The sequence below is a fragment of the Denticeps clupeoides genome, chromosome 6 (assembly GCF_900700375.1).
Source record: "Denticeps clupeoides chromosome 6, fDenClu1.1, whole genome shotgun sequence".
In the NCBI taxonomy this organism is placed as follows: Eukaryota; Metazoa; Chordata; class Actinopteri; order Clupeiformes; family Denticipitidae; genus Denticeps; species Denticeps clupeoides.
In genome coordinates, this window is record NC_041712.1 from 15183139 (window position 1) to 15200178 (window position 17040).

A 17040-nucleotide genomic window follows, 5' to 3' on the forward strand; every position below is an offset into this window, starting at 1 on the left:
CTCTCCACTGGCTGCTGAATTAAGATCCTGCTGGAGTACAGTAAATAATCTGCACTCGGGTTTCCAGCCACATCCTCCATTTGTCCTCTGCAGAGTCACTTGAACTCTGCCACTGGGAAAACAAATTAAAATCCTCCATACTGGTCCCAGTGTTGGCCCAAATACACATCAGTATTTCATAATACAATGTCATTCTAGATCATATGAATAATATTAATTATAGGGAAGCCCCTCCCTCTCAATAATGAAAACATTTTCCTGTATGGTCATAGTTTACTAAGAAAGTTTTGTTTTTATTTTGTCAGCAGGAGGGTTACACAGTTGTGTATGTGTATATGCAGGACGTTAAATGTCATTGTAGCTGATAAAATTTGCGAAATGTCAAAATTAACAGGATTTTGGATTAAACAGAGCACAGTTGGACCGGCCTTTGTAAAATGGAAAACCCAAAGGATAATCTCTCAATTTAATCCCATTCAGGACATCAAATAAGTGTTGAGAGTGATTAAACAGCTACACTCAGGGTTGGAATTCTCACTATTTGTTATTTCTCCATATAATACATAATAAACATAGTATGGAGCAAATAAGTAAAGAATCAAGTCTCACATGTCTATCACAGAAATCATGTTTGATTTGTTCATTGTTCATATTGTTTCATATGAATATTGTTTTCTGATAAAAATACAGATGTTGCATATTGGGAATATATTTGAGGGTTCAGTCAATATGAATTGTGTTTAAAACTGGCATTTCAGATTTCAGTTAGCAGAAAAATAATCAAGCGAACTTTTATTTCAAATTATTTCTAACATGAAGAGTTCACATTAACAATTAAAAAATACTTTGGAAGCAACATGTTGAAATAGGGCAAACACAGATTCACTAGTTACAAATATTTTCAACAGACAGAATTATTCGGTGCCCCTGTGACTATACCATTTCAGGATGATTTGGTGTCCTGAACTCAAATTCCAACAGACAATTACCTTTACACAGCGGTCCGCCTACACCGCCAAAGCGCCGGCCGAGATTAAAGGTGGCCATCTTTATGTGGACTCATGGTTGAGTTATCGCTGCCTCTGACTTTAAGGTATGCTGGCTTAAAGGCATTGAAATGGGGAGCAAATGTGTGCCGAAAAAAGAGAGAGGAGATCTCCCTTTTAAAAGTTTGTCCTTGAATTCAATGGTGCAGCACCTCCTCGTCATAAACTGAATGCATTACTGCAGCGGATCACTGTGAAATGTCCCACCAGCCCCCTGTTTGAGTGCATGGACAGATCTTTTTATGTACTTCAGGCTTAGTGGTGAGAGCCTCTAGCTTCAATAGCCAGTAGCCTTTTAAGCAACCACATCCAGCCCATGAAAAATCTGGACAGGTTGCAGTTTGTAAAAAAAAAGTGAAAGAAGCTTCTTGTCCGAACTGTAAGCAAGAGAGCAGCCGAAGCTTTTGGTGTAAATGAAATGTAGTAAGTCCGCCTTTTTTTTCTTCTTCTTTGTCCTCTTTCCATTTCATGCTCCTGTTGTAAGCAGAGTCCGTGAAAGGAGGCTTTAGAAAAACGTCTCTCTGCACAGTGGGCAAGTGGACTTGTTGCTTGACGTGAACCACTTATACTGAAGGGGATTTAAAAATAAAACAAATTGTTAAGGATACAGGCCTAAGAAAATCAAGCAGTACATGGCAAACGGCAAATAACACATTTCTGGTATTAATGTTGAAACAGTGATGGAAGGCTTATAATCACAAAATTGTAGGAGTCCTAATGTTTATAACATTTGTAATGGTATGCGCTAACAACTGATGTATGGATCTAAAAAACACAGTGTAATCAGTGGCACCTTGGCTGTTAGGGATTCCAACCCACAACCAACCTTTGACTTCTTGTGTATATGAGTATTTATAAGGAAATTCTCTGTAATTTTCCCCTCTTCTTCTGTAACTCAACGTTGCATTTGTAAATTTGTGAAAACCATGAGTGGCTGGAATGCGAATGCGGTGCTAGTGGAGTGGAGCAGTGGGAGTGCGAGCCATGTGCTCACCAGGCAGGCTGAGTGGAACTTCTTCTTGCAGGTGTGGCAGGCTTTTTTAGGCAATGAGTAATTGGACCCGTGGATGACGGAGAAGCAGATCATGCAGTCCTCCACCCCTTCGAAGCGCTTGTCAACATTATTCTTCCACAGGGCCAGGCCTTCCATAATGCTCCCATTCTACACACACACACACACACACACACAAATACATCTCAGCATGTATCTTTAAAAAGGATTTGTTCTGAGCTTAGTTTATCTACTATGGTGAGCTTGGGTGTGTGTTGCTTGGTGAGTAGGGTATATGTGCTGTGTTCCCCGCTGTGTAGCTGTATTCAATAATTCAGAACTTGTCCTGAAGCCTACCCTGCCCAACTTTGGATTCTCAAGTGGACCCTTTCTCCTCAGAATATTTAGTATTCTGTCTTATTTTGGGCATATCGCCCAGCTCTAGCATGAGGTAGAGTTAGGTGCTGATGATATGTTTGCTGGTGATGCTGGTATTACCTGGTGTGTCAGGTACGTGCTGAGCTGTAGCATCCAGTTACGCCATTGCTGCATGGCCACGCCCACACGCCGCCCACTTTCAACGGTGATGCAGCCCAGGGGGTAGTTCTGAGGCAGCTGGATCACCAGTTCAATGAAGACGTCATCCACTGAGTATGTGGCTATCACCTCCCGCGAGGCACATCGCGCTTTTACCTAGAACACAGCAGTCCTCGGATCAGCTGGCAAAATAATTTTAAATAAACTGATACCAGTTGCCAAAATCAATTAAATTTGAATCCTGTTCTGAAAAAACTGGGTGAACTGTTTGGTGGCATTTTTATTTTAAAAAATGGTTTAATGTGTGAATATATGTATAATACTGCCGTATAGTTTTTAGAACACAAGTCAATTTTTAATTTACATTACTTAGCAGACGCTTTTATCCAAAGCGACTTACAAGAAAATAAAAATGTTTGATTTTTTTTTCTCAATTTCAGTGCATTATAAAAGCTAAAAGTCCAGCATATACAATTATTACCCTTCCCCCCCTGTGCTAGCAAGTCTTTTGTGCTATACTGTGTTTTTTCTCTAAATTGCTCTAGTTCCATGACACCTGGGGACCGATGGACTTCAGATGCTGACAGAGACTTTCCATTTTGGTTTTGGCCTGAGTCATTCAGTCCTAGGTCACAGCAAGATGCATTAAAACCGTTTTTCCCCTTTCTGAAGGGACTAGCAACATTTTTTCCAGTTACCTCCCATTACTGCCAATTTCAATGATGTCTGGGGATGACATTGCAATGTGCTGCTGCAATCCAACTCCAGAGTCACAGAGATCGCTGGCTAGCAGATCAGTCAAGTTTCATCGATTTTAAGATACTATCTGGACCCCTGCACATTCTATCCTAATGGCTAAATAGATTGGATGAATTTCTGGTTAAGAAACCTGGGATTGATTGAAATGTACTAATTTGTATAACATCACCTTCAGTGTAACTTTTTATAGCATCTGTCAATCATCGTGGTAATATTGTAGCTTGTGACACTGACGAGAAAGAAACCCCTCCACAGACTAGCCCCATTACTTTTTTTGCGATAACTTCTGCACCGTAAATTCCTCTGTCTGCAGTGTGTCTGTGAGATCCTGACATTCTCAGCGACGGCCATGTTTACTGGCTTACTGTCATGTTCTCGAACGAGTGCGTGCTGGACTGTACTGAGGCGATCTCCTGAGATGACAGCACGCTGCTAACATAGCGGCTGGTGAAGCGATCCACGGCGCTGGACACGCGCTTCTCCTGGCTGTTCCACCACAGCCGCACCATGGCCGGTAGGTCTTTCAGCGTGCAGTAGTAAACAGAGCAGGCTAGGTGGGGCACCTCCCACTGCACAGCATCAGTGTCTGCATTGCACGAACATAAAAATAACCAGAAAATGTGTAACTGCCTTGGTAATTAGAGATTTTTTATCCATATTACCAGCTAAATGTCAAAATGACGAAGGGGAAAAAGCAAATACTCACTACAAAAGGAGGGGGACAGTGTTTCAGTGAAGAATGTCTTGGTCTCTTTACTGGGGGCTTCAGCACCTTGACAGTGCAGGGTGGGGTTCTCTGGCATGAGCCTGAAAAGGTAGAGAAGGAGCTTGTGCAGCGAGCGGCTCTTCTTTAGGTGTGAGGAATACTGAACACGAAGCTGTATTGCAAAAAAAAAAAAAAAAAAAAAAACACACACAGTTTAAAAAATCTTCTTGCAATTTACTATTTCAATAAAATAAGTAAACCAAAAGTCATAAGAAAATAAGAAGGATACAAAAAAATTCACATTGCAGTCTTATAATGTCAGTGATTCTGTACATTTTGTCACATTCATATGGTTTTCAAAATTTTCTGAGTGAAATGATATTTCTGTGGAGCAGAACTAAGCCAGCTGAAGAGATTTAAACAAGAATCTGTAAAAATTTCATAGCTTTTTAGAAAAGCAAATGGCTCATTTAGGAAGTGCTGAAGTACAGAAATCTGAATCCTTGTGCATAATAGCGTAAATGCAGCAAGCTGAGAATTATCCAACAGTACGAGACTTGACTTAGTTCTCAGACCAACTATGGAAGAGTCACATACAAAACACAGCTGACAATGTGTGTTTAGCTTACGTGTGATGGGGAGGCCTTAAAAAATGTCAAGAGGAGCTTCCAGGACAGCAAGTACCCCAGAATGCAACAGTGCTCCACACTAAGGGGTTGCACCACAGCAAATTCCCCCACTGGCACCCCACCCAGAATGTTCTCCAAAAGCTCCTCCGTGGCGGTCAGGATGGTCATCAGAGCTGCGGGAGGTGACCTAAAGACATAGACACACACACCCTAATAAATCTCAAACATACTGAGCCTAACCTACAGACATAAACTGCACGGATCATAAACAGGCATGTAATATGCATAAACGGAGCCATTTGCTACAATGAGCAGATAATGCAGCAGTGAAATGACTCTGATTGGCTGATGACTCACAAGCTTGGCTCTTCTCCATCATCTTCCTCTGCTCTGCTGCTGTCACTCTCACCGTCACACTCTGGCAACCCTGTCATTACCCTGGAAGACAACAAAACGAAAGGTAATCTCATTACATTTAAGGAACAGCGGTACAGAATTCCCTTCGAATTCTGTCTTTCTGTCAACGAAACTGACTAGGCGCAGTGCACATACTTGTTGAGCACATGGTAGGCGGCGAGCTGCAGTGGCCGCGCCCTGAAAAGCAGCAGGGGGCTGAGGGTGTTGAGGAGGGTCTGCAGGGCCGCAGGCAGGTTACTCTTCTGTCCGGCCACGAAGCGCGCAGGCAGCTTGTTGTTGGTGAGCTGCTGGACAGGGATGTACATGAGCGCCTTCCCCACCGAGCGAAGCACAGGAACGGGGAAAAGAGGGTCGTCTGGGTCTGTGAACTCATCTTTGAATGGAGATACGCCAAATATTACATTTGGCTTCCATCATTACAAACACCACAAAAAAGTACTCTGGAAATGCTATTTCGGTGGCAGCCGATTCATGTTGATTATTTGTTGAATGTTACCACCAACACACAATCTTCAACACGATGAGCTGCTGATTGGATAATCAGCTCAGCCAAATCTCACCAAACAAGGATAGGTTATAGAACCACTGCAGTGGATTTAACCATCTAACCGTTTTGACTGCTGAACCCTTGCTAAGTTAAAGCACTATAATTATATAATTTAATAGTATGTACATAAGTTGTTTCGTTAGCTGTTTAGCATTATTCTAACACTGTTACATTGAGAACCACTGGTCTGCCATGATGTCAGCAGTGAAATCATATAATTCAAATGTTGTGACAGATTTGTGGCTATCACATGTAGAACTAGGATTATACAAAGGCCATTTTGAGCCCAAATATCCAATACTAATTAGTTTCTGCATTTAAATATCTAAATATATTTTTCATGGAAATGTCCAAATAATGTTTAATACATATGAAAAGGCTTTAAATCTGGAGTACAGCTTGAAGAAAATATGATGGGACATCTGGCCAAGATGACACTGACCTGGGATCCTGACAAGCAGAGGAAGCAGCAGACTGTGGATTCCTTCCACAAAGAACTCCTGCCACTCTGTACAGAGTTCAGCAGGCAGCGTCCCCACCACATCAGAAGGTGGCGCCATGAAGAACTCACTCAGCCTGACTATCAGCTCACAGTTCACACACACAAAGAGCTGCACCCAGGGGTTCCAGAACACCGGCAGGTTGTCACTGGCAGTCTGAGAGAGGGGACCAAAGGGGATGCTCAATTCTCCACGGACTACATGACCCTGAACTACTCAAAGGTGCCACTCAAGTATGAAATTTGTCCAGTTGCACATTTCTCCTGCTGAGCTGCTTTTTTTTATTTTTACCTCCAACCACGCCAGCATGGAGCACAGCAGGAGGTCCCACTGCGCGCCCTGCAGGACTGCAGAAGAATGACTCAGCAGCCAGCAGAAGAAGCGCATCATCTCCACACTCAGCATCAGCTCCCCAACAGATACATTTCCAAGGTGACTGGGGCAGGAGATCAGGAGAGGGACATGATTTAAAAAAAAAAAAAAAACAAACAATTCTAATGGTGCTGAACCCACATGTTACGCCATCTTACCTGCTGAAGAGAAACCACTCCTCTTTACTGTTACGCCATTCCATTATGGTGGCAATGACAGCCGAAAGGACCTCCTCTGCTACAGGAGTGTCTTCCTTCAGACAGCAGTGTAGGATGGCCAGGCACGAAGTTACACCTTGCAGGAGCACATTCAATACAACAGAATTTAGGGGGAAACGTGGAAATGCTATTTACAAATGTCTAGAGGAGCTCTCCGGGTCCCAATGACAGAAGCCAGATTTAACAGGTGCAGGAGAAAGTTCATGTCGTAGTAAGTAGTTCCTTTTGATAAACCACCAGTCCTCACCTGCAGCTGCAGCATAAGAATTTCACTGCATTGCAGAATATATGCAAAAATAAAGGCTAAAACTATTTGTGTTAGTACACCATGCATAGTTCTCTGTATCGTTTAAAGGCAGGAACTGAGAACCTGATCTGTAGAGAGCAAGTGCGAATGCCAGTGTTTGCATGGGTTTCAGAGCCATATGACGAGCATTTCACGTATCCTTACACATGCATTAAAAGTTCAGTTTGCTGCACTTACTATATCTGTGATCTTTGCCCTCCTCCTGCCAGTTGAGCAACTCGGCAATCGCCAGGTCAACAAGTGCTTCCCTGTCTTCTCTGGGCAGTGATGGACAGAGTACCTGTATAGTGCTCACACTTTTCTCTGAAAGGGGGAAGAAACTGGAGAAACACATAAACATCTTAACGTTGACTGACTATGATAATTCATAATTCACTTCATTAATTTTGTTCAATAATCTTTTCTACAGAAAAAATAGCGGTCACGCAATATACCAATAGTATAAAGTCAATCAGAATTAATCAACCCAATGCTGTCCAGATGTACTAAGATAAAATACGATTATCCTTTATTAGCCGCACAAGAGGGAAAATCTACTATACGATGATCTCGGTGTTTCGTAACTGTTCCTGTGTGTGATGTGGCCAACATTATTCGAGGTACTGGAGAATCTGGAGATTTACAGTGACATTACCTCTCAACATCCCCAAAAAGGCCTTTGATGTCAGTGGCAGTCACGATTGCTGTCTGTATGCACCTTGACAGTGTTAGAGACCAAAGTGACCCCTCAATCATCGACCTGCAAGAGCACACAGGAACCGTACCATTTGTAAAATTACAAATACAATCATATATGGAAATATTCCCTAACAAACCTGTGCTGTCCACACAACCCTGCAGCTCACCTTGTAAATACTGTCTGTATTATACTAGAGCCGTCAGGCCACTGAGTGTGTATCTTCGTGGCAAGGTCCCAGTCCTGAAGCATTTTATGGTACTCGGCCACCATGGGAGGAGCGCACTCCATCTCTGCACACCACTGCAATGCATAGAGGATTTCCGCAGCTACAGACAGAGCACGAACATTGAGTTAGTGAAATTTCAATTACACAAACATGATATTTTGCACATAGGTGCAAAAGAAATGCCATGACCAGTCACCAGCTGAGCTACAAAATTGATCAGAAAAGCATTTAGACATTTAGAGTCACTGAGAATTCTCTTTAACATGCTGTTGCGGACTCACCTGTCTGTCTGAGCTCGAGTAAAGCGGCTGCATCTGCCCCCTGCTGGTCACTGTTGTGTAGAGCAGTGCACACAACCTGACCCAGCAGAGCACACACACACAGGTGGGCAGGAAGTCGTGCAGGCATCCGAAACTTCCAGACATCCGCACAGGGACAGTCACAGGTTATTCTGAGTCTCCCAGAGAGAAGTGGAGATTTTACCCACTAAAAAGAGGGGGGAAAGGCAACAATTTATCATTTATGGAATACTCATCTGAAATGAGGTGTGTTCAAATGTATACATTTATTTAAAAAACATTTTACAAAAAACTTAAAAATAAATCTTGAATCTAAAAATATGTTCTGTATTACTAGATCTATTAATAATAACAATCAAGTATAATTTTACCCGGTGTTTAAATGATAACATTCTGAAGATTAATTCGAGAGAAGGGATTTGCTATGTACCTGAGGGGGCAGAGATTGTCTGATTTTTGTCCACTCCTCCCCAGTCGGTGTGAGGCTATTGATGAAACGCCACATGAGGGAGGGGTCGCCTGGCTGGGCCATGCCCACTGTCTCCACCAGCTTCTGCACTGCCTCCACCAAAACCTCCAGGCTACAGCAAAAAGAATAAAGACAACCCTTCATCCTATTTCATGACTTCAATGTCACACTATCCTAGTTCACAAAACACTGAACACGATCTCTGGGAAAGTTTACAGGAGTAAAGTGGCATGTTGGACATTGTCATCAATCACAAATCAGAATGTAAAAGACTAAATGTGGGTTACCTTTTCAGACCCAGCGGGGAATTTATGAGCTGGTTTTTGACCCAGACTGCCACATAGAGGAAGAATTTAGCCTCTTTGACCTCTGACTTTAAGAAGCTGACCAAAGCATGAACACCAGCAAAGAAGGCATTCCTCAGCTTATGAAGAACCGCATCTGCTGGTACAAACAAGTTCGTTAGGAACATCAAAATTGGCCTAATTTACTAGACGCCACATTATTAGAAAGTTTCATAAGTATTCAGTGAAATGAATGTGTTCATGTGCAGGGAAGCTGACATACCTGAGAGTCTTGTGACCGTCTGGTCTTGAGCGCACAGCTGGAAGACAGTGAACAGCAGGTCTTCTGCAGAGGCCAGCAGCAGGCAGCCCCTCACAGCGGAGAAGAAGTTTGCCGCCACATCAGAGATGAAGGACACCAGAGGCTCCATGTTGCCAGCATCTGACATACCCTTAGCCTCTGACAGCGTGGCATGGAGCCTGTCAATTATCTTCTCCACATACTCTTTGCCTATGAGCGTCTCTGTGGACACAACATCCCAACATCAATGTGATCAAAGCTACCTGTGAAGCGATAACAACAAAACCTATTTGTTTTTTCTTATTTTTGCATTAGTGAATCAGTCAATTGGATTTGAAATCAAATTCAGTCACTTAGACGCAGCCCGTTTAAATCCGGTCTCAGTCGGCATGCCAGCAGCGAAGTGGCCCACAGAACTGAAGAGTCTACCTTTTTCTTACCATTGTTGTGCTGCTGAGAGAGTGACAGGCTGATCAGAGCCCAGCTGTGTGCGTGTTTGGGTGCGGAGGAGGTGGGTGTCCCTCTCAGGCCCATTTCACAGAGCTCTGCAGCCAGAGAAACCAACTTCTCCCCCAAAACAGATCCTTTCACCCAACCCTGGCACAAATCCATATATGCTGGTTCTGCACAGGCCTGGGAGAGAATGCAGAAAACAGTGCAAATTAAGCAGAGATACTCAACATTACAGAGCCACGGAATTCTGACTCGAGTCCTCTGAGTCAGGATTAGTTTAATATACTGAAGTGACTAATGAAGTAATGTATTAGCATGTGTGTTTTGGTTTTATAGTGGCCGTAATTCCAAGACAACAACCAGAGATTGTATTTCTAATGAAGAAAACAGAGGAGGAATGGAGAATGGATGGTGCACAGTGTTTAGAAACACATTATTTCACTTGACAAACTGTTAAAATGAGATACTAGACGCTCAGCCACTACACAGAAAAATCTAATCTATCAGTTGTTCTTAAAATAAAAAAAAAAAAACAATATATTTTATCCCTGGCTTCTCAAGATTTATATTCTTTTGCAATTTCAGTGTAAGGTTCATCTTCTGGATGACAGAAATATTTATCCTCAAACCAAATGTGCTGATCAGGAACTAAAATATAGATAACTAGCAAGCAGCCCTCTCTTGTTTTTATCCATTTATTTAGGTAATTCTGAAGATGTACTGGATGTTACATGAAGGAATATTAATGTGCAAAATCCTGTAACAACTGTATTGTGATGCAAATTGTGTGGCTGGCAATACCCAGGCCTAGTTAAAATACAGATACCTTCTGTATGATCTCTAGAAGAATACCCCACTTGAGATCCATCTGCAGACAGAAAAAAAGAGCAGAGATGGAATTCAGGAAATCAAGGCAGAAGCTTGTGAAGCAAATCCTTATGTATTATATATTAGTCCTTACATAGGTGAGGTGATTGAGGATCAACATTTTCTCATCACCACTGCCACAACACCTCAGCACGCTAAACACCATCTCCACCACAAAGTCAGTGTCGCTCCGCCCATCCTGCTTCAGCCAGGTTACGACCTTCAGCAAAAGGAACCTTACAGCCATGTTTTTACTCAGAGCTTCATCTCCAAGGCCCAGGTCGCCCTCACACTCCTGGGGAGTTAACAGCACCCTGAAGACTTCCTGGGAGGAGAACGAGCGAAGCAACAAGGAGAGGAAGTGGAGATGCCGAGCTGAGCTGCGCTCTCTAACATGCACCATGTTCAGTTTGGCCAGTTGCTTCACCAGTTCTCCCAGATGTCTGGTTCGGAGGGGTGAACAGTCATCACTTTGGAAAGTCGTCTTATTTTGAGGCTCCCTCTGTAATTCCTCATCCTTTTCTTCCTTCCCGTCCAGGTCAGAAAAACAGATCTTCAGTTCTCTTTTCTTCTTGCGTGTAGTCTGCCTCCAGGCAGCAGATTCAGGGTTCTGCATGATCCACAGCAGGGTGGCAATGCCCTCCAGGGCACCCTGCTCCGCTTCCTCCTGGTCCACATGCAGAATGCACAGCCTCCCCAGTTCCTCCCAGAAGTCTGCTAGCAGCCTGCAGAAGAGGTCCTTTTCCCCTGGGTGAAGAAGATTCCACAGATGGAACAGAAACAGGTTATTTTTAGTGTCATTTGTATGTACACAGTGTTGTCCTATTTTAGAATCAGCAAATAGATATTCTGTAAATAAGTCTGTAAATAAGATATTCATTTTACATTTTATAGTTCACTAAAAATATTTTTTTTTAAGTAATAATATAAAATAATAATCTTTAAGTAATAATATACAGTCCCAGACAAAAGTCTTGTCGCTTCTGTACAAACTGACCTCAAGCGCCACTGAAATATATTTCTAATCAAGATTTTTTTAATCAAGAAATGGCTCATTTTATTCCCAACAGCTTTTTTAATAATGCTACAGTGCAAAACGAAACTGTCAAAATGTATTCTAATACTCTGTAAAACTAAGGAGAATGGTTATAAACTCTCTCTCTGCACACAAAAGCACTGTATTCAAACCACTCCAACTTGATGTTACCTGGCAGAAAGAGGCTTGGCACAATAGAGGTTAATTTATTAACCCCAGTAGATTATTATTGCAGTTACATGTAAATATTGTAGGTAAAAAAAGTACCACTGTTAAAGACAGGAGGAAAAGATAGAAAAAAGCACAGCCTGAACCAAGCTTCAGAGACATCGCCTGATCCACTAGAAAAATGGGAGGAGAGAAAAGACTTGAAAGCCGGAAGGTCCGGTTTCGATAGAAAAGCAGCTGGGAAAAAGGTGCCCATTCCCACACGTGAACATGCTTTATACATTTGACAGGAAGTTGTCACAGACCAATCAGAATTTCTTGTTTCTTTCGTCATGCCCTCTTTGTCTGGGGCAGACAAAGAGAGCAAGCGGTCCCAACGACTGGCGCCTCGCACCTTTGGCTCAGGGGAGGGCCGCCAAATGCTGCAATGCCGTCCGAAAAAGACATATAAAACGGAGGTGTTGAATCTCCATGCACAACAAAAGTGCAGAAACGTCATGGCTCTGCGACGTCCCATCTTACAGACGGCCGCTATGCAAAACAAAAGCACAGAAAGGCCATGGCCCTGCGACGTCCCATGTTACAATTCAAAGCTTGGTAAAGACCATTGAGTCAATTTTTGCAAAGCCATAAGTGTTGTCGCCTTGTCATATGAGCTTCACTTATGACTAAAATGGATAAATTAGGTCTCTCGTGTGTATAAAAAGAACCCCAGTACACTAGACCTTCACATCAACTGCAACTAGACCTCTGCAAACATGCCTAACATTCACCCTGAGACTAAAGTGTTGATTATCAAGAGGCTGAAGACCAGATCCACTGCTGATGTGGCAGACAACTTCAATGTGTCTCAGCGTCAAGTACAGAGGATAAAAAAAAAACTCAAAAATCCAAGGCCGGCCCATTTTCCACTGCAGCAGAGCTCCACGAGACCTGGTCACCTGAAGTCCCTGTGTCAATCAGAACAGTTTGTCGGATTCTGTCTCGAAATGGCCTCCATGGTCGAATTAGTGCCAAAAAGCCAACACTAAACAAAAGACAATTGAAAAAACGTGTGGCATTTGCCAAGGCCCACAGCCTGCTAAAAGGATGGATGCCGGAATCGTGGAAGAAGGAGGATTTTGTAGATGAGTCCTCTGTTGAATTACACCAGAGTCGCCGCAAATATTGCAGGAGACCTACTGGAGAAATTGGTTCAATTTCTGTATAGGCGACAAAACTTTTGTCTTGCCAAAATTTGATTAAATGATAAATAATTTTTTCAGTGAAACTAATACATTTCAATGCATTAAACATCATTTGGTAGGATTTTAGCTTTTCATGAGCTATTTCTAACACCAATTGATTAATTAAAAGTCAGGTTAATTGCAGGTATTTCTACAAAGACAAGACATTTGTCAGGGACTATATGTCTGAGACTGATTACCTACTGTGGCAGAAATAAGTGATTGTCATTGTGAAAAACTGCAGCACAGCACACGGTGACACAACCATGGGCAGTGGTTGGCCTAGCGGGTAAGGGAACGGAGGTTGCCGGTTACCCTGAATCCCGGCATCCCGAACTGCCAAGGTGCCACCGTCCCCACACACTGCTCCCCGGGCACCTTTCATGGCTGCCCACTGATCACTAAGGTGACTGGTTAAATGGACAGAGGACACATTTCATTTTGTGCACCGTGCGCAGTGTTCAGGTGCCCGGGGAGCAGTGTGTGGGGACGGTGGCACCTTGGCACCTGCTCCCCGGGCAACTGATTATGAGTCTGCTACATTCCACTTTAGGCCACCACTGGCCATTATTTTGCTCTTTGCCACTGTGGTGAAGTGAAGTGTAAGAAACCTGAAGGTGATGAGCAGTCATCAGCGGCACCTGCCCTCTTCTCCCAGGAGCCCAGCATGTCCACCACCTGAAAGAAGAGAGGTCCTGCCTGCAGATGTGAGCTGCCCAGAGCTCGGCCCACAAGCGGAAGAAGCTGGGGAGAAATTAGAGGCAAGTCTTACTGTAGGATGGTTAATATGCCCACTAGGCTTAGGGCCTCAAGTATGATTGGTTGGTTTACTATGCAGTGGATGTATGGATTTTCTCAACTATGCGTCAAACAGCCATTTTGTGGTGCTACTGTGGTGATGTTCAGACCTGGTCTGTAATCAGCATGTTCTGGATGCATTTCTGTTCCTCGTCCTCTCCGGAATTCTGCAACATGCAGAAGCGCAGGCACTCCATCGTGGCACAGATGATGGCGGCACTTTCAGAGGGGCTGCTGAGAGCACGTTCGCTAGAGAGACTGACACACAAAAGATATTCTTATCAAGTTAACATAACCCTATAACAATTATTAAACGGAGGTTCTGTTGCAACTTAACCATTGTCTCCTATAGAGATGATGATATTATTGGAATCTGTAATCCAATCTGTACACTACATCATGACTGTTTATATTTATACGCTGTTGCCTAAACCTCTTTGTGCTTTATTTGAGCTCTAGGTAGTAGTAGGCTAGTGGGTAACACACTCGCCTATGAACCAGAAGACCCGGGTTCGAATCCCACTTACTACCATTGTGTCCCTGAGCAAGACACTTAACCCTAAATTGCTCCAGGGAGACTGTCCCTGTAGCTACTGATTGTAAGTCGCTCTGGATAAGGGCGTCTGAAAAATGCTGTAAATGTAAGTAAAATGCTGTAAATGTAAATGTAAGCTCTGATATAGCTTTAAAGATTTCTGCATAAATTAATCACTACTATTAACGGTGAAGTCTCACCCAAGGACAAGGCTGGTGAAGAAGGTGCTGTAGAAGTTGAAAGCGGGCTGGGTGACTTCATCTGGCAGTTTGCTGATGAAGGGGAGTAAGTTGGGGTGCAGAGCTGTGGCCAGGCCTTTGCCTCCCTCTTTCAACAGAACCCACAGTTTGGGCAACACGCCTTTCTGTGCATTTACATGAGACCAACAGTCCTGTAAAACAAAACGGAGAAACAGCGAAATTCACTTATTATTATAAGTCAATCCTGTGGTTTCCAAAATGCACATAAAGACAGATTGTTATATATGATGACCTCAGATAAACTTAAGAACGGCCGTGTTGCTGAATTACCGTAATGCTGGAGAGGACGTGAAGCACCGCTTCCCATAAGGGTGGCAGCACCACCGGGTCTGTGTCATCGATGCTAAGCAAGACGGCAACACACACCCGTGAAGCCTCGCCCTGGGCCAGCTCAGGCACGTGTTCACACAGGGAGGCTAAAACCTCAAAGTAGGCCCCTCGAACCTGAGGACAAGACCATCACAATGAATTTACCAAGACAGCAGGGGTTTGGGGGTCAAAGTAGAGCTCCGTGTAAGATATTTAAACTATATTGTTATTAAAAACAAAGTTAACTGCTTTATAATAAATTCCAGTGGAGTATATGCATGGAGCATGTATATGTAGCATTTAGGCACTATTCTACACATCTATACATAAAAAAATCTACATATTTCCATCAACTATGACTAAATAAAATAAATATGAAGGAAATGCTTAGGACTTTATCGAAATGCTTAGAAAATAGCTATTTCCATTGTTTTTATGACCAATTTTAGGGCTAAACGCCATGGCCCTGAGTATATTCATAACGGCAAAACAGCATCTTTCCACACACACCTGAGGTGTTTTGTGTTTGCTGTACTTCCAGAACTTTCCCGGGGCGATGAGCTGGCCGAGCCGCTCTCTGAGTGACTCTCGTTCTTGGTGGGGCAGGTGGGTCAGAAGCCTCTTCAGGGCCAGCAGAGAGCTTGTGAGCAGGCGAACATACTTTGCCTCCCTCTCTTCCACTGGCACCGTTCTGAACACAAGGACAATCAAACACAGTTTTCCAAAAATGACTGAAATCGGACAAAAAGGACAGGACAGGGTCACAGCACTTACTGGGGGTCACTTAACGTGTCTGCCGTTTCCTTCAACAAGTTGTCCTGAAGTACCTGCAGGTGCATGAACATAAGAAAACGTTTAAATTTGCGCCAATGAAAAACTAACATCAGACAGACATCAGAAACGCTGAACCCACGGTGAGGATTTCGTCTTTGCAGAAGCTGAGGGCTTCAGGCTGTTTGTTGAGAGGGAACGCTGCCTGAAAGGCCACGTTCGCAGCTGAAGCGGCAGGGGAGTACGTGTCACACTGCGCTATCAGCCAGTGTCCCATGATGCTTTTCAGGTAGGGTGCAAGGTTCCTCCTGACTTTGAGGATGAGCTGCTCAAACGCCTGATGAGTGGCTTCTCTGACACGCCGGTCATGGTCCTGGAAACATGGCGCCTTTAAAACCAGAGCAGATCAGAATGATGGGCTTTCCTTTAAACACTTTTGCTTCTTACCATTGATATCTTGCAGTATATTCGGGGCCAGTAGGGCAGGACACCCTTCACTGTGTCTGAATCCCGCTCATGACACATAGTTCCGAATTCTTGGACCGCCTTCAAGGGGGTTGAGAGAAAGCGGTTATTAAAACACCCGGAACCCAACATGTTTCAGAATCAGCCTGGATACACAAATCCAACATCAACGTGCGTCTGTCGGACCTTGAGTTTGGTGACAGAGTCTCTTTTTGACAGCTTCCGCAAAACCAGGCGGAAATCGGCATCAACGAGGTTGTCAATCTCTTCGGCACCATGGATAGCAGGTACGTAGCCGGGGTCACCTGACGTAGATGCTCCGAACCCCACAAACCCCGGGACCCCGGCACCATCCCGAGCCAGAAGTTCAGCTGCCCTGCCACTGCTGGACGGCTGGAAGGGAATTCATCATTTTATTTAATGAGCCTGACCTCTTGGACTGTCATAAAAAGAGCCTTCAATAAAACTAATACACAAACATATAGAGGAGTGACGGTACCTAGTGGTTAACACACTCGCCTACGAACCAGAAGACCCAGGATCAAACAACCACTTACTACCATTGTGTCCCTGAACAAGACACTTAACCCTAAGTGCCTCTAGGGGGGACTGTCCCTGTAACTACTGATTGTAAATCAGTAAATGTAAATGGAGGACACGTCATGACATAACGAGTCATTTTTTATATATATATACATATATATATAAAAACAACGCCAGCTGTCGCTTTACGACGCTTACCCTGACGTTTCCCTTCGTCCTCTGCTTATTCTTGCCCCCCATGGCGTGTACAATCCAGCCACAAGGCGCCGATTCTTCGAACAGGACTACCGGTCCGCGCACGCAGGAGGACGGACCGCGGGGA

The 17040-nt window shown here is 43.7% G+C and overlaps 1 protein-coding gene across 1 annotated transcript; it reads right to left on the bottom strand.

Moving 5' to 3' along the window:
- Nucleotides 1-765: 765 nt before the first annotated feature.
- Nucleotides 766-17040, bottom strand: ltn1 (listerin E3 ubiquitin protein ligase 1). Its single transcript, XM_028984680.1, has 31 exons — nt 16917-17040; nt 16362-16568; nt 16158-16256; nt 15853-16083; nt 15714-15766; nt 15450-15630; nt 14901-15074; nt 14571-14761; nt 13946-14093; nt 13649-13781; nt 10702-11354; nt 10567-10608; nt 9728-9920; nt 9270-9509; nt 8990-9143; nt 8664-8814; nt 8216-8420; nt 7875-8034; nt 7664-7768; nt 7207-7349; nt 6663-6798; nt 6424-6568; nt 6075-6288; nt 5221-5458; nt 5026-5106; nt 4669-4855; nt 4040-4211; nt 3699-3919; nt 2536-2730; nt 2041-2208; nt 766-1614 (listed from the first exon to the last, which is right to left on the bottom strand). The coding sequence occupies exons 1-31, from the start codon at nt 16956-16958 to the stop codon at nt 1552-1554; spliced, it is 5325 nt and encodes a 1774-aa protein (XP_028840513.1). The 5' UTR covers nt 16959-17040; the 3' UTR covers nt 766-1551.